The 21,460-nt window shown below is 38.9% G+C and overlaps 1 protein-coding gene across 6 annotated transcripts in view; it reads left to right on the plus strand.

Annotated features, from left to right (window-relative positions):
- USH2A (usherin) overlaps positions 1-21,460 on the plus strand; it is a 374,152-nt gene that overhangs the window by 317,165 nt on the left and 35,527 nt on the right. For all 6 annotated transcript variants that reach the window (XM_053974132.1, XM_053974137.1, XM_053974131.1 and 3 more), the window contains one exon: positions 763-1,117. In XM_053974132.1, coding sequence (XP_053830107.1) covers positions 763-1,117 — 355 coding nt within the window. The remainder of the gene's footprint in view (positions 1-762; positions 1,118-21,460) is intronic.

Genomic DNA, 21,460 nt, shown 5'->3' on the forward strand with positions numbered 1-21,460 from the left:
TGCATTTTTAAACAAAAACAGTGTTGGAAAAAATACATTTTTTATTACAGAAAACACTACGTGTGATATTTTAATGAGGTTTGGTGGTGGAGCTGCAAATTTAGCTAAGTTTATGCACAAGGGATTACTTATTCAATTTGCAAGAAACAATGGGATATTTATTGTGAGCAAACCAGATTTTGAAAGTGCACAGCTTTAGTTTTGAGAGCATGATAGAATATTTATCCCTTATTCACTAGGTAGCATTTTTCCCCAGTAAAATGGTCACAAGTTTTCCATAAATTAGGGATTCTGAGGTGAGTACCTCAGTAAATAAATTGATTTTCAGAAATGCTGAAAACTTGCACCCATATTTCAATTTAAGTTATTACTTAGCAACTACAGAAAGATTTAAAATTTCATGTTCTAAGTTCTGAAAGTCTCATTTGTGGTGTGTTCTATCCTAGAAGAACAACATGCTCTGCTGCCTTGGACTGTGACAGCACACTTGTTTGCCATGTTTTATAGTATTCTTCTAGATAAAGAAGAATAATTGATTCCCTCAAAAATCTCTTCTTAACTACTCAGAACCTAACACAAGTTCAGGGAAATGCTTTTAAGATGCAAAGATAGGTAGTCAGTTCCTTGTGTGTGTGTAATGTATGGAAATAATTTCTGTATTTTTCTGAGATACAAGTTGAACTTGGAACTTTAGGATCAACTATTATGGGACTGCTGAGGCTGTTTTCTATTTTAAACACACTGCTTTTGATTTAATTCCAGACGTCCTGTGGGCAGTCAAGAAGAGCTGCTTTTGTTCATCTGGACTGAAGGAGCTTTGCAATTCATTGACGCGTCCGATGCTCTCCAGCCTTTTACTCTCTATGAGTATCGTGCCAGATCTCAAAATTCCGTGGGGTCTGTGGACAGCTTGTGGGCTTCAACCCAGACTCTGGAGGCTTCCCCACAGGGCATGGGAGCCCCTTGGGCACAAGCCACAGGCGCATACTCAGTGCGGTTGAACTGGACCCAGCCGGTCTCCCCCAATGGTGTCATATCCCTGTACCGAGTGGTCTACCAAGAAAAACGCAGCGACCCAACATTCAGCACTCCAGCTGTCACAGCACTCACTGTAATGGTAAGAACTGGACCACAAACCAGTTTTAAAATGTTTCACTCTGCTTTGATCTCTGTTGCATTTTAAAATCTCCCTTAATGCTGGTTAGAAAAATGAGGTTTCCAATTACCTGTCATTTGTTGGCTTAAGTTTTGTGTTTGGCCCAATGGAGACTGAAACATTTCACATTAATATTGGGCTTTTGGTAGAGGCAAGTAGATTACTCAAAAGCATGAATGTGTCATGTCTGGAAGAGTTAAGCACATGCATTTGTTAGCCTTGCTCTCAAAATATTGTCCTGAACTTTTTGTCTGACTGACAAAATAGTTTCACAGGACCTGCACAAAGAACAGCAATATCACTCCTCCTTGTATAGAATTCTATTTTTTATTTCAGTTGGAATCATAAAGTGAATGAATTAATTAGTAATTACATAGTTCATATATGCAACCCATTTGCATGTTCCCCTCATAATTCATCAGTAATAAAAGCAGTTCTACTTTTATTTCCAATTCACGTACTTATATTAGAATGTTACTTTGCCCTGCTGATCTGTCTTTCCCTTCCCTTTCTTTTCACGTTCTATACCGTATGTGAAAAGAAAGATTTGGGAAAGGGCATTGTTCTGTAAACTGACTAACAACATTGTGTAAACCAGTGACAGAAATGGTTGTCTTTTGTGCATTTCCCACTGTTCCTCCCCCCTATATATTGCATTCTGGTCTTTCTATAGCAAGACAGCTTATAAATAGTTGGACTGAACTGTTGTATATGAGGACAGCTTGTGTACTTGGTTGTCTTCTAAAAAGAAATTTTAAAAGTTTAAGGAGGTTGTAATAAGTTTGGTTTCCGCAGCAGTGCCACCTCAAGTTCATAAACCTAGAATCTTCGTAGTCCATGGTAGTAATGAATAACAGCAGAAATCACCAAATTCTTTATTATCCCAATTTTAAAGTACATAGTTGGCAGTTCAAGTAAGATCCTAAAAAGGTTTCTCTGGAATACCCAGTAGTAACCTTTGAGTAACTTCCTCAGACAAATCTCCACATGACACAATGGAAGTTTCCAGCTTGGTAATCTTACATACCCTTGATCATAGGGTTTCAGACCAGTTTTGTCTAGCTTCCTAAATGGATTAAGTTTGTATTTTTTTTTTTTGAAAAGGAGTACAGTTTCTGAACTGAGTTATAGGAATAATATACACTTGCCTTCTGAAGCAGTTGCATTCACATTGCATAGCATGCCAGGCTTAAAAAAGTAGATTGGGATTATAAAGTTCAGTGGCATTTTGGTACTTAGCTCCCTTAACTTCTCGTAAGAAAAATTACCACCGTCATAATTGTGATGATGCACACAGTGATTTCACTGGTTTTAAAACCAGTGAAAAGCCAGGGCTTCTCCTACTACTCTGCTTCAGCAGCATGCAATGTGTTGCTGAGCATCAGAATTGACCGGGCTGGTCATGCATTGCGATGTCTTCTAAGCATGCCAACAACAACAGAAAATGTCCAAGATGGTTGTACTGTGGGCAATAAAACCTACCAAAATGGTATTTTAAATAATGTTGCTACAGTGTGTTTCTTTAACAGCATCAGTTAAAAGCCTTTTAGATTAACAAGCTATTATTTACTGAATTAGTGTTTTCCTGGCAACAAAATCTTTTTTTTTCCCCAAACACTACCCTGAATCAAAATGACATTCTGGCAGCATATGTATAGCTGTTCTACTAGCATTGCAGCAAAGCTGGCTTGTATGGTTTTTCTACTGTCCTTTGTCGTGAACATGGGTCAATTATGGTATTTGCTACCCATTTTTACTTAAAATATTATACTACCCTTTGGGGACAAATCTTTTTGCACATCTCCTCCATCAGTTGCACTCACTTCAAGCTGTTGCAGCTGCATTAACTAAGCAGAATTGTTGCTGCTTTATACCAAGGACCTGAGATCTGAATCCTACCTCTTCTGAATATAGCAGAACAGCTAAAGCTTTGAATGAAAGGTATTGACATAAAGTGCATGGAGTCCTGTTATCAAAGATATCTGCAGGAGGCTAGATCAATTATCCCAGCAGGCAAAAACCTGGACACCAACTTTCAAAGTTATAGATGCTTAAAAATAGAATTTTATCATGAAATTGCTGATATACCCTTAACTTCAGCTTTGTGAATGAGATACTTTAATTAAAATGTAATTTTATTGAAGGAACTAGAATTCCAATGATTAAACTTCTGCCCCTTTAAAATATAGCCTTCATGGGTACTAGGCTAAATCATTTAATCTCCTAAAGCATCTCTATTGGAGCTCCCTCATGGGATATGCCATTAGTCATTCTTTCTCACGAGCTTCCATGTTACAAGTAAGACTTAAAGTATTAAGAAAGCAATGAGTTTGGTCCTTCATTTAATCTGTTAGACTCCATTCTTATCCCATTAGATTATTCCAGAAAAAAAAGCCATGCTAGTATCACAGTGGCTGATCCCACCCTTGCACTTGTGGGTTGCACCTTGGTTGCTTGCCCCGGGACTTAAAGCTTGACCAAAACTTACAGGAGAAATACAATTAAGATTTTGCTAATGTCCCTGCAGACTGTTCTTACATGACAGCTTCATTTGCATCCATTGCAGAGCCAAATGAGAAGCATCTTGTGCATTTTGAAACAATTTAACAGACCTATCCACTATACTTTCCCCAAATCCAGCTATTTACTCCTCATTAAGATGTATTTGAGTTAATATGTCAAAGGTATGGCTGTCTAGTACATTAAGGTTATCACTGACCCCTTGAAATTTTACACTGCCTGTGGAGATAAAAACGAGAACTCAATTCTCAGAGCAGAAGCTGTTACCCCTGAAATGAGAGGGTGTCCTGCACCATTAGAAGTGAGTGACATACATGTGAGCCATTTTGATTCTTCACAGTTAAAGAGCAGTGTCACCCATTTCCTTAGCTTGTTTGGCCAGGAGTGTAGTGACAGATGTTAGGTGACAGCGAGTTAAACTGACATTCTGGTTTATTTGCAGAGCAAAGTCAAGACTGGTTAAAGCAGCACAAGTGTCTCCCACAATGTCTTTGCAGTTCATTTTAACCCTCTAAAGCAGGAGTCATATTTAGTGTCTTGAAAGCATTAACATGAGACAGATGTGTTTACAGGGGAATGGATTGGCAGTAGGTTCTCATTTACAGAAATCTGCATAAAGTGACTAGATTGTCAAAGCAAGCTTCTCACTCTTGTGAACTTAGGACTTAAGCCTATGAATACAGAACCCAGAGCTGATTTCATTATAAAGCCAATGAGTGCCTGCCAAATGTCATCAAAGAATACAGCTCTTTAACTGCTGTATTCCAAGTGTTGCTGTGAGGTAGAACTGTGGGTAAGTTTGGACATTTCTTCACAGACATTTTGTGGGTGTGTAATGATGGTTTTCCCATGACAATTATATCAAGTGTTTGATTGTTTATTGGGAGCAGGAGAATTCAAAGCCAGGAAGATGAGTAAAAAAACATAAAAATGTATAGCTGTTTGAAAACACTAGGAGAAAGAAAAGCATCCAGGGGGTTAAAAAGGAAAACTGCCTGCTATGTGCACTGCCCCCCGGTTATTATTATTAGGTAGAATCAAGGTCTCCTCAGCCAAGTGTAGATCAAAGTGCTTGTTAGAGGATACAAGAGAGAGGTGTAAGCATTATAGGCCTTACTCCTGGGAAATCCTGCACCTATGCACGGGTCTTCTCACGATGTGTTCTGCAATATGAGGCTCTCAGGCCAAACTTATCCTTAAAGGCTTTTTTTTTTTTTTTTTGGCATAACCATGCCAGCTTGAGGTGAAAAAATTAATATGTCTCTTAGCTGCTATCACTGCCCCAGCAAAGCCTCTGATTTGGATGCAGCTGTGCTAACAGTTGAGAACACATATTTGCTTCCCTTGCATTATTTGGGGAGATGGTATATAACTGCACTGGCCAAGCTTCTCTTGGCAGGTGCTGTGACAGGGAAATCTGTAGACATATTGCAGAATAGCAGTAATAAAGACTTTGGTAGGAGGATGACGCTTTGGCTAACATGATTGTGTTGATATAAGCAGACAGAATTTTCATATCAAATAAACTGAGTCAGAATATTAGGTATAGTTTACTTGTTGAAAACCTCCATATCAAAAATAATATATCAGAAATATTTTTGAATGGCCAGCACTGCCATATATTTAAGGCTCCTATGCAGGATTTTACAGATATCTGGAGTCATGCATCCAGAGTTAGTTTCTTTCTATTAATTACATTTAAAAATACATATTGCATTCCTGTGTAGTCCTTCACTTCTATTTCCTCATATAGAGAACATTTGGCAGCATTGGAGGTGAGATACCACATAGTGATTAACTTCCTTGTACAGACTATTCAGTAATGCAGTATTCAGTGCTGTACATGGCAACATTCTCATAGAAGTAATGAAGATTGTAACCACAAGAATAGGAAAGAAATACGCCAAGGAGAGGCACCGGTGAAACTTTTTTATACATGCTTATTGCAGATGCCTGGGAAATGAAGCGCACCCTAAGAAAAGAGGATGAGTGTAAGTGAAGGAATCCCTGTACATGCCATAAATTCAGAAGATGTGCTACTTAGCAATGAGTGAAAGCTGTAAATGGCAGTGTAGGGCAAAAGTTAATTAGGCTACTGTATTGCTGTTAGGCAGTGGAAAGTGGCCACCACCAGAAACAAGATGGCTGCTCAGCAGTGCCCTAATGCAGCCAAAAGATCACCTCCTTAGCTCTGCAAGGGCTTATGGGTTAGGGGAAATCATACACAGATGACTAATTTTTTTATGGTTCACAGACGATCAAAGTGAAATTCAGCAGCTGTTCAGGACAAGTGACCACTCTAACGGCTGTAATATAACCTGCTAAATAGAGAGGGAATTGCATGAGAGCAAGAGGTTAGCTGTGATTATCGGCAGGTGAGTGCTTTATTGAAGTTGAAAGACCATTAACATTGATGGAGTAATTATTTCAACTTGAAAGTAATTACCTTGATGGGTGATAACTTCTCCAGTGTTCCCAGATTTGATTGGACCAAACAATTGTGAACTCTTGAAGCCTAGAAAAATATTACAACAATACTGCAATGTTTAAATTACTAAAACCACTGTTAGAGTATTTTAATTATGCCTAACAGTGAAAAGATTTTAATGTACAACAACTGGTGACCTCTCATGTATAGAGACATTTGCTTTCTAATTTCAATGAAATGATCCTCACCTACTATGTATGTGCTGTATGTGATGGGTTTGCAAATGAATTGTTTGACTTAAATGCAGTTTTTAAGATTCAAAGTCTTGTTAGCACAGTTTCAGGAAGGGCTTGTACTGGAATTGCTCTAATTGTTTTATTTGCCAGGAAAGCCCAGTAATGTAAAATGCTTTCCATGTTTTAATCTCTAGACCTGTTAAGCTTGCACAGGATGAATAAGTGCTTCTTCACATTGAAGGCTGCTTAAAAAAAGTGTGTGAGGCAATCTGTGTCTCACAGATTTTGTTGTTTCCATGCTGCTGCAGAATATGCTGGATTTGGCAGTACAGCTCTGTTTAAATAAGCATTTGGATTGGCACTATGATACCCCTCCAGAAACTGATTAAGTGCTTCAGTAAGCCTCACCTATCAAGACAGACACGTAGAATTGCCTAATTAGAGCAGAAAGGATGAAATGGATTGTTGCACAACTTCGATGATTTTAAAGTACTGTAGTAATAGAACTGGAGGGGAATGGTGAGAGAGAAAGAGAGAGGCTTCAGCTCTTCTATTTATACCATCCTTGCCGTAAACAAGGCCACTTCACTGTCTCCTGGATGTTTCCAGCAGCCACAGGAGCATAGCTTTAGACTCTGCTGGAACTCTGCCAGGAAAAAAAGAATCCTTGTGAATTAGGAAGGAAAGGTTTGTCTGGTGTCTGTGAGGTCTTAATATGTTGTCAGGCAACTGGTGATTTGAATTAGTGAAGGTTAAAGCAAAGAAGTTTGTTCCACTTCTTTTTTTCTTTCATATTTTCTCCCTCATTCAGTGTGCTACATGAAGCTGACATAATTTTGTCTTTCAATAAATTTTTGGACTAGATAGAAGTAAAAACACTGATACTGTTATGTCTGACCACACCTAACCATATTCTAAATTGACTAGGCCAGAGTGCCTGGATCAATAGGTAATTTCTTCTACAAATAAATTAGTTACCTATTTGGAAAAATCTGGTGTATTTTATCCTTGGGCTTCTCCGTGTGCAAAGTCCATTTCTCACCCATTGTGTAGTCTTTTTTGATGAGTGAAACACATGTAGAACTAAGTCTTTTGAGAGATATTTACAATGTCTGACTTCAGACACCTAACCTAGTTAAGAGCATGAATGTCCTCTACAGACCATGAAATGTTCAGAACATCTTAAGCATGGACATTGACCATCCTTGTGCTGCAGCTGTTTACATGAGACTGCTTTCCTGTGGTCCACTTCTGTGCCACTACTGATAAGTGTCAGTCAAAGAAGGTGGTTGATTTTTACAGTGATTAATCAGCTTTCTTAACCCACACAATGGAATGATGCAGCTTGACAGGTTTAAAATATGGTGTTCTTTGGCAGAAAGATGGTGGTGGGCAGCACTCTAGAAGTTGTAATCTTTACTGGGTGTGCACCTGCAGCCATGAGAGAATAGGGGACCACCTGACAAAGCTTAAAGGCTGATGACTAAAATGAGATTGCATAAATGCTCCATATGCTGTTTCTCTATATATGTTTTTATATATGCTTTTAATTTATGCTTTTCTCCGTGATTTTTTCTGTGTATGCATTTCGTTTGAGAGAATAAGATCAAGCTAACCAGACAGTGTAGAAAAACAGCACTGACAGAATGTTTTGTAATTTGTAAAAACCAATAAACAAAACAGAAACCCCCACAAAGCTTCATCTTATTAAGTATAATTTGTTAGGAAGATGTAATATGGGGACATTATTCCCTTTGTGCCCAGTTATGTGACTGCACTAAATCAGCTCTAAAAAGCAATGTTTTAGCAAGCTACAGATGCTTTTTCATGTATAAGTAGAAAATAAAAATGAAGAAGGAGAAGGCAGAAATTTGTTGGGTAATATGTACAGCTGTTTTTCAAATTAGATATCCGTTTAAAAATGCTTAATTGGATTTGACTAGATTTTAATTCACATTTAACCAATGTCCTTAAGTGGATGTATCAGGCAACTCTTTGTTGGTGAAGTCATAGGGCAGCTTCCTAAAATCCCCAGGGTCATGCCCAACAGTTACAGATACAGGAATTCTTCAGCTGATAATTAGAAAGGCTACTCCTCAGCCCCCATCCTACCTTCCAGTCCCACTTCCCTCCACAAATAAGGTCTTTTATTTAAATTGGCAGAGAAGTGTTATGTCACATGCTTAGATTTCAAAGGGAATTTTAGCAAGGAAAGGGTATTTTTGATAAACAGAGAATCCTACCTTTTTTTTTTTTTTTAAAGAAAAAAAAAGGCAGCAAAAGCAAGCCGTAGGACTCGTGGGAATTGGTAATATAACATAGAACCTCATACCACTGGGGACTCCATTTGAATCTAATCCAGGTCTACAATCACCAAAGTCATTCTCATCAAACAGCCGTGGGGTGTCCTATGCAAGATAAGTTTAGTATTCTCAGCTGACCTCCTGTCCTTTCTCTTTACTGCTCCCTTTTGAATGCATTCCCATCACTCAGCTTCACAGCCTCATTCAAGCTCATCTCCCCTATGCTTGTTGCAGTTTCCCATTTTCTGCCTGCCAAGTGACCTCTCCCTCTCTTCTCTTTTCAGACTTTATGAAAAGCCCTGGAATGCATGTATAATCTTGCCTATAATCTTGTCCCCTCTTCCTTTAGGGAGCAAGACCCTAATATCTGCATGGTGCTAGAAGATGAGTTTATCAACAGAAAGCTCTTTGGGAGTGGGAATGGGTGTCCGTCTGTTAATTTACAGCATTATATAAATATTATTTTTGAGACTGTAATAGCAATTATGGTGAATAGGGGCCAGATGGCCTCTGTATCTAGAAAGCAGAATGGCAGTGTATTTTTAATGGACTTAAATGTTACTTTTTGACAGGAAGCTAATATTAAATTTTGTGGTTTAGGTGCCTGTCAGGTGAGTATGGCTCTGAGTTTTGGTTTTTCTTAAAGTAATTACTAATGTCATGCCTGGATACTTTTGCCCACTAAACCATTTTCTGTGGTGGGGTCTTTGTTGTTGCTCTGGTTGTGGGGATTTTTTTTAAGGATGGTTATTGATCTCTTGCTGAGCTGAGATTTCAGTTTTATGCCAGATAGTTTGATTAATGGGTTGGTTTCTGTAAGTGGACTGAATGGGGATAGGAAGCACAAGCCGCTCATGCCGCCAACCCTAACTCCGTCAAGACGCATAGCTCATTATGAAACAGTTATCAAGTATACATGAAAAATTAATTGGGCTCAGTTTGATTCTGAAAAGGATCAGCTTTCTACTTGGCGGTCCCCCCAATCTTTCCAGATGTTGCACGCTAGCCCCTCGAGAAGCAGCGAAGGGAGATGTATTAATACATTGTATTGATTAGATCAAGACCCCTGACAGTTATTTGTAGAGATACCATCTGGCTGCTGTTCGAATTCCTTCACCAAAAACAGGACGTGACATGTTATTAATCTCAACTCTCTAAGTATAGACAGTTGCCTTTTCTGCTAAACCGCATTTTACCATTCCGTAGGAGATGGAGGCAGACCTGAAGGGTGCTGAAATTAAGGTTATTACACAAATTGAGCCATATGGTCCAAATATTTCAGCAAGAAAATTGCCAGGCAATAAAAATTGCTCCTGCCTTCCTAATGGTGTAAATTACAGTTTAACCATGGCTCTAATGATGTCCTTCTGCCGCGCTTAACTACTGTTACATGAAGGACATTGTTTTAAAAATATAAAAAACAAGTAAATGCCAGCAGCGTGTTTTACAATCTGTTAGTGTGTCATTAAGAACACTGTCAGAATTACATAAACATAATGGCAGGCAACCTAGCATACAAAAGAACAAGTATGGAAATAGAAAGTGTCTTGAAAACTCCTTTAGCTTTGTTAAGAGCCCTTTCCCTTCTGGAACTTTTCCAGTATGGGAAAATGTGGCTGCTTATTTATTCCAGTTCTCACACAGGCTCTGATGGAGACTTTAGAAACAGAAAAAAAAAAACCCTGAATATTCCAATGCATTTTGAACAGGTGACAATGGAGGGGTATAAATTTACTATCACATTTTACTGTAGCTGTATATAAAGTTAACTGGGTATGAAAAAGAAATTCAAAATGTAGCTGTCATTTCAAAGTGCAGCGTTCTTTTTATTCTTTTGGATTATAATGGGACTTTCTGTTGTTTTTCAGATTGTTGGGAAAATTGCAGTGTATTAAAATGGTTTCAAAGCTCAAAAGCTCTATGAGATTTTACTAACAGAGTTGGCAGTCTTAAGAATTAATTTATTAAAAATAGCTGAAAGACAAAAAACAAAATGGAAGTAGTTATCCAGTCAGCAGGTGCATTACAGACTGATTCTGATGATTCATCACACAAGGTGGGAATTAAATTGTAAATATATAAATTGAACAATTAGCCAGTATGATTTCATTTCAAAAATAGTCATGTAGCTGCTAAGTTTGTAAAGGGAAAACTCTGAGATGGCCATTCGAAGAGGAAAAATCACAGAAGTTTATAATAAATGTTGTTTGGAGTATTGAGTTTGACCCCTCCTGCTTTAAATCATGTGCAGATATTGATAGTTCAAATATACCAGCCCTTTTGGTAAATCAGCTTAGCACAGCCATGTTCCCTGCTTGGGATGAGGCTGGCTGGGTGCACATCAGTGGTTCAGGGAATGTGCACTTGGAGCTGTCTTTTCCCCAGAGGGTGCTGGAAGCCAAGGGGTTCTGAGCCCCACTGCTGCCACCCCTACCTCCTTTTGCTCTCATCACTCTGGGTCTGCTGTGCCAGCAGAGCTGCTGCTCCCCCTTCCCATGCCCCTTTGAAGGCAGGAACTTCCACACCCTTGCAAGGGCACCCAGTTCCTACTGGATCTTCAGGCTGGTCGAAATGCGCTTTGACAACGTTGAAAGCACAACTGAGCAATGTCAGAGAGATGAGGGAAGGGAGATTGCGAGTTAGCTGTCTGGGCTGGCTGGCTGGTGAAGGAGCTGACAAGCAGCTCTGGTATTTGTCTTCAGACCTTGCACAGTTTCTGAATTGTGTGAAGATCTCATTTGTGCGTGGAGCAGGGAAAAGATGACAGGGGACTTTTAGTCTTGACAAATTTAAATTGAGCCCAAACCAGACAGTTAATCAGATTCAATAAAGTTCACAACAGTCTTTGTATTTGTTCTTCTTGCTTCTCAGAAGCAGTACGATCACGAATGAAAACATCCAAACATAAGTAATTTGTGGTTGGTTGGTTGGTTAGTTGGTTTCCAAAGAAACGGAAGGCAAAAAATAGTAGACTCTTGTGAGGATAGTAGTCTGAAAACTTATCTGCAATGTGTGGGAGTAGTTTACATATATAATCTCTATTAGGAGGAAACAAAGTCCGATTTATGAGTTCATCCCCTCATAAACCACAAATGTTTCTCACAGCACCTTGAACTTTTTATCTGACCAAAGTTACAGAAATGCATGACAAGTGGGATCTGGAGCATCCAAGTGTATTAATACTCTACTCACAAGGACCCGTGACAGATGGATTTTATTGTTTAACTGCAAAACCACTGTTGTATTCTCAAGTCTGTTTCTTTAGCATTCTTTAAAGAAAATTTCTTTGGTCTTTAAAGAAAGAGAGAGATTGGTACAGATGTCCCTCCATCAGCATCTGACAGGCCAGATGATTTGGAAAGGATATGCTTGTTGAACTGCTTTATGAGTGCCAAGAAAAACTATGAGCATGGAAAGAAGGTTTCTACCCATGAAGTGGAGGGCTTGCTGCCAGAGTTGCCGGTGGATTCAAGGAAATGTTTCTCACCATATTAGTAGGTGCCATGTTACAGCTTTTAGCATATCAAATATCACCTCTTACACCTCTGGCACCTTTAAGCTGCTCTACTCCTACAGTCAAAACTGTGAAAACTGTTCCTTCCTCCCTTCTTTTCCCTTCAGCAGCCTTCCTTCCTAAGAGCACAGTTTGAGACTATGATGATATAGGAAGCAGGAATTTCCATCCTGAGGGTCTAGTAGAAAATAACTTCTGTGTTTTTCAGATTTTTGTTAGGAACCTGTTTCTGTTTCCAGATACTCTGAGGGTCCTGCAGTCCTTACAACAGGCAGGACACTGCTTCAGTCAGGTAATGTCCTTTAAAGGTCTTGTATTAATGGGGGCTGTGTGGCTACACAGGCAAAGCTTTGGGAGACAACCACGTAGATGTTCACTTGAGGCATCCTATGGCTGATTCAAGAGCAGCAGCTGGACCTGTAGTACAACATCCTCAAGCCCTTTGACTTTGCAGCTGTGGCTGCCTTCTTTGAATTAATCTGTGGCTGTTCCACCTTCCTCTTTTATGGTAGCATGTTTGTCTTCTAAACAGTTCTGTGCCCATACCACCCTAAGGTGGAGATGATGTGACTTGCTGGGGTTTGATCCATCCAGTGAGACCCCTGGAGTGTGTTGTCTGTGTGCCAAAAGGACACTGAGGAACAGTATATTCACAATGGGAAGATGTACAGAGGTCCCAGGATCTAGTTAATGTACTGGGGCATAGCACAAATCATTACTTGTTTTGGTTCTGAATTTTGCTCCAAGTATTTTTCTAAGTCCACTTCCTGCAGGTTTGAATGCATCAATTAATTTTTTCCAATCCAGAGCAGAGTTCCTAGAGTGAGACAAATATTCCATTCAGTGTGGAGATGCTACTCTAGTGGCTGCAAAAAAAGACACCAAGTTTACAATTGTCCCATAAGATCAGAATTGCAAATGCACCGTTAATATTGCAAGAGAATGAGGGAAGTGGACTCCTTACAATGAAAAATTTTCTGTATTTTCACTATAAAAAAAACTTTACACTGCACAAACAAAATGAATGAAACTTTTCAGAGCTCTTATATTTCAACAGGCTTTAAAAAGGAATTAATGTGAAGTCAGAAGGCATCTCCTCCCAGATGAAGTATTATTCTTGTCATTATGGTATAATAAAATTATTTTTTATTGTTTTCTTTCAGGGGTTCAAGACAGATGATAATTTAGATTTTCTCTAATACTAGTCTGTGCTAGAAATACTAGACCCATGATGTACCAATAAATCATGAGATTTATACTAGAGTTGTAGCTTAAGACAGTGACATATTTAAGTGCTGAGCTTAATGTTACTGGGAAGTCCAGGTCTAAAAAGACTGAATAGAGACCCCAAGAGCAAACGGGAAAGAAAACACCACCTTTTTCCAGGTAACAAAATAGTTTGAGCTCTAGTTGCCCTAATGTCAAATACAGTACTGCCTTTGAGAAAAAACAGAGTTGAGAACATGTGGCTTTTAAAATAAGACATTTTTGAGACAAAAATTTGCAATAGATCTTTATCATGCTACAGTTGTTCTCTTTTTGGTCCTGGATATCACAACACCTTGACTTGCTTTGTTAACAAACCCCTGTATTGATATTTGGTTTAGGGTATTAATGGAAATTTTAAACCACTTGAGTAACACTTTGTTCTTAAGTAACATGATCTCATACTGAAGATCATGTCCAACATGCTGGCCTGTGTGAGGAAATCAGGAGATCAGGAGGACGTTTGCTTCAGTATTAACTAAATAGACATTTGCTTCAGATTAACTAAAGCAAATCCCTGTTCTGGTTGGATGCCCTCTACATTCACGATGTAGTTTTGTTCTTCTGCTTATGAAGACCCTGATCCAGCATCCTTGAAAAGGCAAATGGAAGGTTACATTGATTTAGAAGTCTTTTGAGACTGCTGCAGTTCAACTTCTGAAGCTATGAATGGTTTCGTGTTTCGTTTTAAGAAGCAAGAAAGAGCAGATCTGTATGGTCTGATGCTGTGTGTTGATTAAAAATGTTGCTACTGCCTTTATTTCTCTTGGAGTCTTAAGTGAATTTAAGAAAAAAAATCACAGCTGTGAATGCTATATACTTTGGATGGCACATGTAGTCTGTCTGACAGTCTGTCTGTCATGAGAAAGAGTGTGGCTTCTCTGACAGGCCATTCAAAACAGAGGTTAAGCTTCACATCAGACTTTCTCTTTGGAGAGACGTCCTTCCTTCTGTGCAGAATGTAGGGAGGAACTGAGGACAGTAGCTACACAAGGTTTGGGTCAGAATGTAGGAGAACATTGTGACTCTTTCCCATCCATAGTGCCTATCCTCATACTTGGGCACTTAAATACATTTGCAAGTCTGTCCCAAAATGACTAAATTGTAGTAATTTCTCTTTGGATTGCTCATTTATAACATGCACACATGCAGCTAATCAATAGATGAGACAATGAAACTATTGGATTTACAACTTAATATGCTGGGGTCGATAATGGGCTGTAAAGACATTTTCAATTCAGAAATCAGCACAGTATGTTCTTTACTAAGCTTACATGATCTATTTGAATTCTTCAAGTAACTTAAATATCCAAGGAAAATACAGAATCCAAACTTGTTATGCTTCAGTTTTCAAGTAATATTTCAGTATTTACATATTTAATCTTTTCCCTAACTAATCATTTGGCCGGTGAAAGCCACAAGCAGCTCAGACTTCTCTTTTGGCAGGAGCTTTGCACTAAGAAGCCCAACCCATAGTAGGAGGGACTAACGAAAGGACGCGATGAAAGTTTCTGTTTTATTTAGGCGTTTATTTAGGCGTTTCAAAGTGAAGTTTAGCTAGCTGCTTTCCTTGATCCCATTGCAGCAGACATAGCTGTCTGCTTTTCTGTGTATGTATATGAATTCAGCGTTCACCTGACAGCATAGAAAATGGGAATGGGCAGTCTGCAGACACAGCTTCATATGCTGTGTCAAGGTGAGTTTCTTTCCAACAGTGTGCCCTGTAAGCTTAAAGTGGAGGGAATTATACCCATGTGATCCTAGGAGATCTGGATGTTCATCCATCCACTTTCATTTTGGCTTACTTGGTTTCAAAATTTTAAATGTGAAAGCAGATTCTCTTCCAGTTACTCTACCAAACTCTATTACCACTCTTTTTTCTTGTGTTCTTTTTAAGCCTTTCCTCAATGTGGAGTTGGTTCCAAGCCTTCATATGGCAAGACACAGCTGTGGCAGCTAAGGGACACAGAAATACAGAACTTGTTCTTTATTGGACATTCTTCTTTTCATCCACAGGGCAGTCCATGGCAGGTGCAATGGGAAAACAAGATTTATGTTCCTTTTTACCATCCTTTTTACCATGGGGGCTTTTCAGTCTACTCATTAAGGCTCTCCACAAGCTCATACAACCAGCAGGGGCAGGGATCCCTTGTAGCAATCTCCTACTCAAAATCTAGGGGAACATCCCATACACATCTGGAAGGAAAGTGTCAGATCTCTGCTCAACCTCTCAGTATTTTGATGGGAAGCTGTGCTTTGCTGAGGAATATGTCCCTGAGTGTACACCTAAATGTGTGTCTGATCAATACCCCCTGCTAATATTCAGAAAATAGGTTGAACTTCCCTCCAGGCACAGAAAAGAGAGAAGTCATCCCTCCCTGCATAAACACTGTGTGCTTCTGGCCTTCTGCTGGTGCCTGCTCTGTACAAAAAGGTGCAGAGTAAATCCCTTTTTCCTGGCTTATACTGGCATAATTGGACTGCACCTTTCCCAAATGGCTACCTGCATACCTTCCTTTACTTTCAGCCAGTCTCTGCTTGGAGAGCAGGTATCTTCATGTAGGAAGTGAAAAGCATTGAGGAAAGGAATGGAAAACCTGGTGAAGAAAAAAGCCTTTTGAGAGATTGGGCTTTGTACTTTTTGGGCCTTAATTTTTTTTAAATACCCAGTTCATTTTAAAGGTGACTTTTTAAGTTCAGTCACATACTCAGACTAAACTTTGGCCTTTATAATGTAGCTCCAAGTAAATTGTTTGTGCTTACCTTTTAATGTCTCTCAGAAGTGATTACATACAGAGCAGGCAAAGTTTGAATGAAGAGCTAGGACTGCTCAGTACAGGGCAGAGAAAAAGGAATAAAAAATAGGAAGTAAAAACCTTTTAGTCTCCTTTAAAATGCTGCTTTTATTTCCCATTGTGTTGGCAGAAAGCAGGGATTTAAAGCTGTGAATTGCCTGGAGGCTGTGCTATCTTCCTCTACTTAGCAGCAGTTAGAACTGCTCTCTTTTTGCATGTGTTGGGTGAGAGAGACAAGGACTCAGAATGATTGAGAAAGGGGAATAAACTAAGCTTGCATTTAACAATAATATGACACATCTATTGTACCTGTGTAAAATGGGATCTAAACCAATAACTATAGTTTCCTGAAGCTGCACACAGGAACAGAGGGGGATATCCTGAGACTTAATTAATTAATGTTTGTAACATGATGTGAGATCCTATGATGAAAAGTGATATATAGCTGCAAAGTCCTGATTTTATGGAGCACAACTGACATTCAGTGGCATTTTCAAGGAATTTGATGTGGGAGTTCCCCTGCAATCTGTGTTAAGATTCAGAGTGTCCTTGTACAAGTCCCCTTAAAGATTCTCTTCAAACTCTTTTTTTCTCTTTACCTTTCTCTTTCCCTGTTATGGCCGTTGAGCTGTGCAAAGGCAAAAATTAAAAATAATTGCTTTCATAGAGGAAAACCAAGGAGTCTTTCCTCTCTGTCTTCAATTCGCCAAAATTACAGCCAAAGTCTCTTTTTCAAATTTTACAGAAAAGAGAAATTTTGAGATACTGCATCCCAGTCATTTTAAGATCAGATGGAAAAGGTTTTACAGTGTTCAGAGCTCCTATTCCTCACATTATCATACTTTATGTTATTTGGAAGGAGATGAAGAAGGCATCTCATGGCACACATATTTGAAGTCAAAAATGTAATAGGGGCAATGTGAATTCATGTAAAACAAAACTTCAGATGAAGCCAAAAGCCAAGCTATTTGATCATGACAAAAGCACATTCTTTTTGCAACAAAGTAAAACTGAGTGCCACAAGATACCTTGAGTTGAGAAGTTAATGGACATAAATTACCCATTTTTATGGATAACAAAAACATTCATGGTTTCATTACATTGGTTTATAAAACTCCTACCACTCTGGACATTATTAGGGGAAAAAAATAAAAAAAAAAAAATATGAGACTTAAGAAGACTGATGTAGCAGTCCAGATTTTGTTTGTTCTGATTCTGGCCATCAGCCAAAATATCAAATGGAAAATACGGTTTGTAGCATTAGGAAAAAATATAACATTAACCCCCTAATGCTCCGTATTAAGGATGTACCCCCTACCATTTGCAGGTTTGAGCCCTTAGGCTCTAGCTGCTGTTTGACAGCAGCAGTGTTATTTTTTTTTTCTCTTGCCATGTCTACAGACACTATGGAATAAATCCATGAGAGAAGCCCCACTCCTAAATGTTAACAAATATTGGATAGAAAGTCACTGCTCATCAGGAACACTGCATGTAGTACTTATGTTAACATAATCTTGAAGTTCAGCTGGACGAGTGCTCCATTAGTAACGAAGAGGCATAAACTCCAACCAGGCTTTGTGTGCTTGACTTTCCTAGCTTTTTACCTTCCCTGAAGATGTGTTTCTACCTCAGATTATAAAGCTCCACCTGAAAGATGCTTCATTCCTATTCCCTTTGTGACCAAGGCAAATTGCAAGTTCTGCACTACCTGGATGTGTTTATGCAGGTTCCCCATTATGTGTTGTGTGAGTTTGAAATGGCACACAAATCTCCCAGCTCAGTTCTGTAGGGTTTGACATTGCTTTAATATCGTGCTGTATTTTACATACCATGAAGTCTTTGCTGATGAAGCTGCTCTCTCCTCTCTCACTCCCACCAGCTCTCCACAAAGAACGCCCCACTCAGCTAAAGATCAGGACATACATGATATGCATATTTTTCCAAAGGTGACACATAACTGTTTTGTGATACTGTTATGTATCTTATGTTATGCTCTATTGTGTCTCAAACAGTACTATTTTTTTTCCTTCAGGTGTAGCCTGTCCTATTTTGAAGAGTAACTTAGTCTAGGTGTTCATATTCAACATGATTATTGAATGCAAAAGTACCATTTGGGATAAATGGTGATGTCAGCTTTGAACTGAGTAAACCCAAAGTTTATGGGAAACTGTCCCATCATCTATCCAGTTTATAAAAAGAGCTGCTACTTTCCTTCTACCTCACTTTCTAACTGACAGGAGTAATAAACATGGCTTAAAGTGGAAAAATATGGGGGGAAAAATAAGGTGAAAAACTATGGTTTATTATACACTAGGTCTTGTGAGTGTTGTTAGAGATAAAATATTAATGTTAGGAAAACATGTTGACATTGTCCTCTAGATAGTGCCTATAGTGGAATGTCATGTCATTGATATTTTGGTTTATTTGATTTATTTAGTCATGCAGAAAGAAAAATCTTTTTTTGGATTTCAGTATTTCTTAGTAGAAATTAGACAAATACAGATGGAAATAAATTTTTGAGAAGGTGCCATTCAGTGATGTTTGATGAATTTTAAAGAAATAATTATGAAAGAAAGGAGAGGAGAGGAGAGGAGAGGAGAGGAGAGGAGAGGAGAGGAGAGGAGAGGAGAGGAGAGGAGAGGAGAGGAGAGGAGAGGAGAGGAGAGGAGAGGAGAGGAGAGGAGAGGAGAGGAGAGGAGAGGAGAGGAGAGGAGAGGAGAGGAGAGGAGAGGAGAGGAGAGGAGAGGAGAGGAGAGGAGAGGAGAGGAGAGGAGAGGAGAGGAGAGGAGAGGAGAGGAGAGGAGAGGAGAGGAGAGGAGAGGAGAGGAGAGGAGAGGAGAGGAGAGGAGAGGAGAGGAGAGGAGAGGAGAGGAGAGGAGAGGAGAGGAGAGGAGAGGAGAGGAGAGGAGAGGAGAGGAGAGGAGAGGAGAGGAGAGGAGAGGAGAGGAGAGGAGAGGAGAGGAGAGGAGAGGAGAGGAGAGGAGAGGAGAGGAGAGGAGAGGAATCTCACTGAATAGCAATGTTGACTTTGCCCAAAGAGGTTTCTTTAAGGTTTTACCATCAAAAGTGCAGTTTCATTGGTGTTTTAAAAGTGTACTACTACCCAAAGGCCAACTTGATTTTATTTGATTTCTTTTTAATGTGCAATGCATACTAGTTTTCTTTGTGTTGCTTTGCTTTCAAGTCAAAGCTGGGGATTCAGATGCCTGGTGAGACTGCAGCAGGTCCCAGGTGTGCCAGGTGAGAAAACTGTGTACTGTGAAAATAAGCAGCAACTCCACGAGATAGATTCAGCTACATGCAATTCACATGCCCTGCCAGGAAGGAGGAAAATAAATTGCAATGTAGTCATTTTCTATCAGGTATTAATTGTTGTTATTTGCAGATTATTTTGAATTTAGATTACTGCTGTTTTTAAAGGTTTCTTCCTCGTACAGTCCACAAGCCCATGTAGGACAGTTGGCACAGGAAATGATTCAGTTATGTGGCAAGTGAAACAGGGTGTGCAGATCAGTGTTTTTATTAAAAATGCTGTTAGAGTGGTGCTATTAGGAAAATATGAGAACATTGGGTCACAGAGGAGAGAAAAGTTGTGTTCTCTGGTGTTGATGGCAAAACTACAGTTTGTCTCAAAAATAAAATACAAGAACATTCTTAATGTTAAAGAAAAAGGAAACATTTTGCCAGGAATCTCAAGGAAAGAATATTTTTATGATTGTGTAATCAACGTTTGTGTTTTAATAAGAAGCTATTTTATGTGCTTTACTTTGTGGGCTGAATTTATTCTAATACATTTTTAAACTAAAATTTCCTATATTTATTTATAGAAAAGCAGACTCAAATATAATGAATTTTTGAATGTAATTTCCTAGCCACTGTAGAAGAAAAGACTGCATTGATCCATCTCAGGGCTGGGAAAGGAAGAGTGTCCTTTCATCCCAACAAAAGACAATTTGGATGAACATTCCCTAGGCAAAAATGTTTAAAAATTACTTCAGGTTTAATAAGGGACTATCTGGATTTATGAACTTAAAAATGTGATTTAAATATTTGTCTAGTTTTATTCTTTGGGGTTTTATTCACCATAAAAATTATTACCTGTGTATATTTTGCTGCTATTGAAAGCCTGTTGGGTCACATCAAATAATCAAGTCATTATTTAAAATTAAACATACATGTTGAAATGCAGTTTTAAAATTCTGAAATGGGATGCAAAGTTCTTAAAATGTAAAATTTGAAGACTGAAATTAAAAAAAAAAAAATGTAAAATCTAACTTTTTTTTATACAAATTGGAAGGAAAACAACTAGTGCAACATCAATTTCTTGTAAAAATGGAAATTCTGGTTACCTGTAGGCAAGATAATATCTGGTTAAATGAATAACATGTTGGTTTCTGTTTGACTAACCTTTAAGATTTTTCAGTACTACCATGGGAATAATTTATATTCCAGTCTGCACTGCTACAGGAATAGACTCATAGATTACTTGTGTATCCATAAGTTATATCCTTGTGAATCTGAGCATAAGGCTTTAGGAATAGAGTAGATTTTTTAAATGGAAAAGACACAGTGTGCATGATATAAGGCCGAAAAGGAAGGCAGCCCAAAGGACGAGTTAGTGTTTGCATGTGAATTTGAGCTCAGTGTAATGTTTAGAGTGAAGGCAGGGGCTAAGAATAGTCTGGGAGAGAAGACTGAACATCAGAGTCAAGGTAGAAGTGCTCCCAGTGTTTTGCAGAAAATAGCAAAGAGTCTGGATTAGACAGGGGGCTGGATAAGATAATAATGACAAAGGTGAGGATAAACTGAGTATCCTTATAAACTCCCAAGCATTCTCCCTTGCTTCTGTCACGTGTGGAGGAATCTGTTTTACTTCCTTGATGGAGAATTTGAAAATTTTAATCAGACAATGGTTGGATTGATGTTCTGGCTGTCAGGAGACCATAGCTTTCTCCTCCCTTGTCCAGGGAGAGTTTCCTGTCTCTGCCTCTAGACAAGGGGATGTTCTACTGAACAGCCTTCCCATTGTTTATGCGCATGGGTTATGAAAGAGCTGGTTTGGATCCCTGTGCCACCGCTACAATTAGCAGTGTGAGAGTGTCTGATGCCACTGGGTTTAGTTAGAGGCTACAGAAAGAATGAACTAGCTTTTTATTCAGCTATTCAAGATACCTGCCAAGTTGAGATTATGGTACAAAGAGAAGATAGGGAGGGAGAAGAAACCAGAGCCGAACCTTAACAT

This window comes from Vidua macroura, chromosome 3 (assembly GCF_024509145.1).
Source record: "Vidua macroura isolate BioBank_ID:100142 chromosome 3, ASM2450914v1, whole genome shotgun sequence".
Classification (NCBI taxonomy): domain Eukaryota; kingdom Metazoa; phylum Chordata; class Aves; order Passeriformes; family Viduidae; genus Vidua; species Vidua macroura.